The 6,638-nt window shown below is 42.2% G+C and overlaps 1 protein-coding gene across 1 annotated transcript in view; it reads right to left on the bottom strand.

Moving 5' to 3' along the window:
* Cfap54 (cilia and flagella associated protein 54) overlaps nt 1-6,638 on the bottom strand; it is a 353,322-nt gene that overhangs the window by 190,379 nt on the left and 156,305 nt on the right. The window contains exons 41-43 of the mRNA XM_023716586.1: nt 6,339-6,533; nt 4,450-4,537; nt 3,633-3,842 (exon numbers count right to left, since the gene is read on the bottom strand). Of these exons, the coding sequence (XP_023572354.1) occupies nt 3,633-3,842; nt 4,450-4,537; nt 6,339-6,533 (493 nt within the window). The remainder of the gene's footprint in view (nt 1-3,632; nt 3,843-4,449; nt 4,538-6,338; nt 6,534-6,638) is intronic.

The following is a 6,638-nucleotide window of genomic DNA, read 5'->3' as shown; positions in this document are numbered from 1 at the left end:
TTCAGAAATTTTAAATCTTTAAATATTTATTGCCTACTCCTTTCTACTTTAAGAATTCTCTAATTATATGAATATAAGTTTCTTGGTTTTGACACAGTGAACTATTATGACTGATCTGTAAATTCTTATTCTTCATTTTTATTTTGGACAGTTTTTATTGTTATATTCACTTATTTTGCAAATAATTTATTTTCAATTTGTAATCTATTAAAAAATAAAAAAATAAAATAAAATTAATAGGCAAAAAAAAAGCTTTGGGCTCCATCCATGAGAAACACCAGACGGTAAACTATGGTGTTAGAAACCAGAATGCAGCTGACTCTGGGCGCAGCAGGGGAGGGCAGCTGAGCAGGGGCAGGAAAGAATTTCCTGAGTTAACAGACATGTTCCAAGTCCTAACAGCATGGTGGTTGCACAGATCTATAAAATTACTGAAAAGTCAGGCTGTACAAGAAAAAAGTGTGCATTGTACTTTGTGAAAATTATACCTCGGTGAAAAATAATGTCTGGCTCAAGGACTAAATTTATACAATATACACTATTTTGTAAGCAAATTTTTCATTTACAGGACATAATAAATACAATATTTTGAAGTGCTTTAATTTTTTTATACAGATGTATCATAATATAAAAAAGCAATCTGTATTTTTATGTTTTCCACTGCTATAGCAAACATTACTAAACTGCACCTTTTTAGCCTTTATACTACTAATTCTACTGGAATGGAAGTGAAACTTTGGTAAAAGGAGGTATGTAAATAATTCCCTCCAAAGGCCACAGCAATGTCCTTCTCACCAGCCATATATTTTGAAGTTGCTCACAATGTTAAATCTTGCCATCAAAGTGTAAGATAATGTCTACCCATTTACTATCCTTTGTCTCCTTTTATTTCCATTTGAAGAGTTTGAGTTTTCTTACACATGGGTCTTGAAACTTGCATTTGCATTATTAATCACATTACCTATTAAATCGCACGTAGACAAAACCACTGAGCTTCACTGTATTAATAACACTATACTGATAATACCGTGCACTGGCATTCAGCTCTGTGTGCATATTAGTGCGGTACTTTGCAGTAGAAGTTTCCTCTACTCCAAGAGTAACCCCTACAGCTCATGCCCTGTAGACCCACAGCTCCTACGGGAGCCAGACTTCTGGCTGGGTAACCAGGAAATGGCTTTCTTTTGGTTGAGGTAATGGCTTCATCGAATGTGGTACCTAGGCCTTTCCAAGTCATGAGTCTTCCTCCCTTGACTTCTAGTCCCAGATGCCAACTTCTACTAAGTCCTACACATGTATGCATGTGATGTTCAAGATCAATTTCTTTCCCAAGGAATACAGAAAATCAAACTTGAAAGACATTTAAAAGATCTCTGACATCTGTCATTGAATGCTTTTTCATGAAGTGGAAATATCTTATTTTTCCTGCCCAAAAGATACAAATTTTCTTAAAAATATGAATAACTAAGTAGAGTTGTTGTTATTATTGCTGCTTAATTGCTCCTCAGCTCAAAGTCCAAGGGCTGATCAAAATATATAGTGTGTGTCAAAACAAAAGAATTATTATAGTAAGAGATGGTGTGTGTTTATGAGGTGTGATTGGTGGATGCTACTGCCAAATACCATCTAATGGAAAAGGAAGCAGTGTCCTCGATCCACCTTATTCACTGGATCTGGCATTGGGGGACTCCCGCTCTTCCCCAAAGTCAACAGAACTATGAAAGGGAAAGTTGTGAATCAGTTTAGGACACGAGGGCAGCCACAGGAGCACAACAGCAGACGTTCAGGAAAGAGAACATCCAGAACTGCTTCAAAGGGCCGGCAAGATAGCTCAGTGGACTAAGCACCTGCTTAGGTAAGCACAGGGACTAGGGTTCGATCCGTGGCCCCACATGCACACCAGCCCTGCTCCTGGTGCACTGAGACCAGGTGTGGTGATGCATGCCTGTAATCACAGAACTGGAGAGGCTAAAAACAGAAGGATCACAATGAGTCCACGCTGTGTAGTGAGACCCTGTACCAAATATATTAAAATTTTTTTAAATGTGGACTGCTGGAAAAAGTGGCAAGAATGATGGGATGAGGGTGGTGGAGGTAGAAAGAGATCACACCTATGATCCCAGGACTTGGGAGGCCGAGGCAGGAGGACTCCAGCAAGTCTGAGCCATCCTGGGCTACAAAGTGAGTTCAAGGCAAGCCTGAACTACACAGTGAAATCCCCTTTCAAAAAAAAACCTAACTCTGCAAAGCCTGTGACGGCATTCACTTATATTGCCCGTGTAGGCTGAGATGTCCACATCCTATCCCCTGGATGCTGAGAGTGCATGATCTCACAGGACAGGAAAGACTGCAGATGTAATTAAATTAAGGGCCTTGAGATGAGGAGACTGCCCTGGATTACACAGATGGGTCAGAGTCCAAAAAGAAGATGTGAAGATGTAAGAAGACATCAGAAAGAATGTGGGAAGAGGATGGTAAGATGTTGGACCTGAAGACAGAAGATTCATCCATGCACCACAGAATTCAGGGGGACTCACAAAGGTGGGAAAGACCAGGAAGCAGATGCTCCCCTAGAAGCTCCGGGGGGAGCACAGTCCTGCCAATGCCTTACTGTAACTCTTCTGAACTTCCTAACTAAGAGAATGAATTTGCATAGGGGTTAGGCATGTAGCCCAGGGATGCAATGTTTGTTTAGCATATGGGAGATCCTGGGTTTTATCTCCAGCAGAGGAGGGAGGGAGGGAGGGAAGGAGGGAAGGAGGGAGAGAGGGAAGGAGGGAGAGAGAGAGAAAGAGGAAGGAAGGAAATTATTATGTTTTAAATACTAAGTTAGTACTTAACATGAATGGTAAAATATGGGGAACTAATGCAACTGTGGCTCAGGCTAACTTGTATCCCCTCCAAATTTGTATGTTGAGGTCCTTAACATCCAATATCCTCACATGGGCACTATATCGCAGATAGGGTCCTTAAAGAGACATGCAAATTAAGAGAAGGCCATGTGACTCTAAGCCAATATGATTGGCTTCCTTGTAAGGAAAGGACAGTAGGACAGACTGGAACAGAGCTGACATCAGTGAGGACAGAGAAAAGATACAAGCCAAGGAGAGGCCTCTGAGGGAATCTAGCAGCTGACACCTCGACCTTGGACATCCAGCCTCTAGAATTGTGAACTGCTACATCTCTGTAGTTTAAAACTCCCTATCTGGGGAACTTTGTAAAGCAAGATAAGAAAACCAACAGCATAAGTCACGTGATGTTCAGCACCAGAGCTTACAGATGAGGACACTGAGGACACCAGGCTCCTGGGACAATCCTGAATTTCCGCACGGCACCAGGCTACAAGCTATTATTCTTGCCCCCTACACCAACTGTTCCTTCTACCTGGTTACTGAACGCCACCTCCATGCCTGGTACACGGGACACATTAGTAAATAAAGCAATGTGTAGTGCTCATAAGTTAGGGACAGACGGTGTCACATGAATACAGTTACAAAGCATCTCAGTGAAGTAAAAAGAATCCCACTGTGTGATATGGGTATACTGCCCAAGAATCCCGTGTGCACGCAGATGGCCCTCGAGGCGGGAGCAGCCCGTATCCAGAGGTCAGGACATCCCCTCTTTGTACTCACTGTGCAATCTTTGCTGCTATGACTGCGCCTTGCAAACAGCCCCAAATGCCAACTTTTGACAGAAATTCCTCACTGTAGTCTTTGAAGCCCCGAGGGGAATAACTGTTGGTGGCCCTGGGGAGGGAGGTGGTCAATTCTTTCCAGGTATGTAGCACGTCTGGTTTTCTGAATATGTCATCAAGAGCTTGACACCAGCACTTTAAAGCAGCCCTAAGACAGAAATGGAGCATCTAGTAGAATGTTTTCTGAGACCCGCCATGCCAGTTGGGCTTTGGGAATACACTGCCCTGAATGCATGCATTTATTAGAAATGCGATGAGCTCGGGGCCCGGGAGGTGGCTCAGTGGAATAAGCACTTCCCTGGCAAGTGCAAGGGCCTGAGTTCAATCCCCGGTTCTGCCAACAAAAAAAAAAAAAGAAAGAAAGAAAGAAAGAAAGAAAGAAAGAAAGAAAGAAAGAAAGAAAGAAAGAAAGAAAGAAAGAAAGAAATGCGATGAGCTTATCCCATCTCTGCTAAAAGCAAATTCTTTGGGCCTTCCCATTTGCTACAAGGTAACCTCCAAAAGATGGTTTTTTTCTAAAGGAAAAGCAAGTATGCCAAGGAAACACTCAATTAAAGTATTGGAAAATAACTCTATACCAACCACAGCCCATTGCAGTGTCCTCCAGCAGCATCTGGTGCATACAATGAAACAATGTACTATTGTTATAGAACTAAAAATTATGGAAGACAATGTTTTTTAATAATTATTATACATTTTTTTTTCAAACAAAAAGAAAGATTGCCCTTATTTTACTGACTCCAACAAAGATCTACCTTTTCTTTCCTGCAAAGATGAGAAGATTTCCAAGTGTGTGCAAGGCCTGAACTTTAAGACTTCTTTGATTGCTGGCTTGGAGAACATCTGTATTTTTAATCAAGTAAAAGAACAAATGTCAGTTCCAAGAAAAATATTTCCTTTCTATTTGCAAGAATATTTTAAAGTGCATTATTCTCTAACTGTGTAGACCGTAATATGAAAAGCGCAGGTTAATAGTGCTTTCAAATGTCGGGTAATACACACGCCCAGAGTCAGAGCAAACGATGTTCTGTTTGAACACAGTGGAGTGGGAGGTCCAATACTCAGCGGACAGGAGGGCTGCATGCAGAGTGGAAAGAGGCCTCGCAGGCTGAGAGGGGAAGGCGATACACGTGCACAAGGGGATGATGGACATGACTGGGGTGTCGCTTTCCTAAGATGGTGACCTGGGGACCAGGGAGGGGGCAGCACGCCGACTCTGTATGTCTAGTGGAGAAATGTGACGGTCATCCTGTAGCAAATGGGAGGGCCCAAGGAGTCTGTATTTAGCAGAGATGAGACAAGACGGTAGGGTTTCAGGATTTTCATCTTACCTAAATGCAGAAAATGCATCTTTAATATCATGGAATATTTTATGTTTTCTAATAAATGAACATATGAAGGATTGTACTGCCAAAAACCAAACTGACATGGCAGTGGTGTCTAATGCAACAGCACTGGCTCCAAGAAGGGGCCTCGGAAATGCCTCTGGGGGTTCTGTAGTCAAGGCCCAGAGTTCTAGAATGGCCTCCAATGGACAGAAGTGTCCCCCACAGTGAAAAAAAGGGTGAAAACCTGCTTATACTTCTACTAGCCAAACTTCATGTTACACATAAAAAGAGATGCTGATGCATGATTTCTGAATGTAACCACAGTATAATCAAGACTTATTTACTACCACAGAAAGATCATGTCCCCAAACTTCATGATGCTGATACTACTGAAGTCCCCACCACAGACCCCTGTGTCAGCTCCCTCCTGGAGCTGTCCCACTCCTGGTGATTACAGGCAGAGGCATCTGCCTGCTTCACACCTCCTGCTGCTGAGCATTTGTGTGCTAACCCCCAGGTTCTTTTCTTATAAAGTGATTTTATTTTATCTTCTATTTTATATTTAAAGCGACTTTTAAATTTATGTAAGAAGACTATGTTAAATATTAAATATAAATTTTATTTCAGGAAATAGGGGAGAATTATAAAATATTTCTTAAGGGCCAGCCAAATAGCTCAGCGTATTAAAGCACCTGTAAGCAGGTGCAGGGGCCAGGGTTTCAATCCCCAGGCCTGCCATGCCAGCCCTGCCCCCGGGGTGTGCAGAGACATTGATCGAGATTGGTGGGGTAGCATGCGCCTGTAATCCCTGCAGTTGGGAAGCTGTAAACAGGAGAATTACTACAAGTCCGATCTAGTAGTGAGACCCTGAACACCCTATGGACCCTTCCCTAAAAATACAGAAAAATAAATAAATAAAATATTTCTTGCAAAAAGGGGAAAACTGGGTCTACCACATGGGTTGGGAAGGCACTATTAAATTTGTAGAAAAGATAAATCAAGGAGACAAGGACAATGGATTCCAGCTGGCCACAGCAAAGCACAAGCTAGTGTTTCTGCTCCTGCAAAGGGATTCATAATTAAAGGGGGATGGGCAGAAGAGTGACCTAGAATTTCACAACGGTGACAGACAGCTAAGAAAGAAGGTAACATGAGAGGAGCTAGGAATCAACCAACCAGTCTTTACTTCCAAAGTCTGATGAACAGATTCCATGCTCAGATTTTTTCATCATCTTGTCACCTCTCAGGACCAGACGGGATTCCCACGTAACTAAAGAGTGCTGATTGAAACTCAATGCACAGTGAGTTAGCCTTACCAACAGTCTGGTGATAAGAAGCAATTACCAATCCAAGCTGTGAATATGGAAGCTTGCTTTTCTCCACTGAACTAAAAACTCTGAAGTGCTCCTGAGAAAGGTCAGGAGGTGTTGACATGTGCATCTCTTCTATCCCCAGACAAAATTCCACCTTCCCAGAAGAGAGTTTTGCATTGTTCACTCCTCCTTTCTCTCCTAAAATTGTGGAAACAAAATTAAAAACTTAAAATGGAGAAAGAAGGGGAATCGGTGGTAAGGGAAAAGGCAAAGGAAGTGAAAATGGAGAAGGAAAGATTTTGC

Source organism: Octodon degus, unplaced genomic scaffold, assembly GCF_000260255.1.
Source record: "Octodon degus isolate 3935 unplaced genomic scaffold, OctDeg1.0 scaffold00004, whole genome shotgun sequence".
NCBI classification, from domain to species: Eukaryota; Metazoa; Chordata; class Mammalia; order Rodentia; family Octodontidae; genus Octodon; species Octodon degus.
This window is presented reverse-complemented; position numbering and strand designations above follow the sequence as displayed.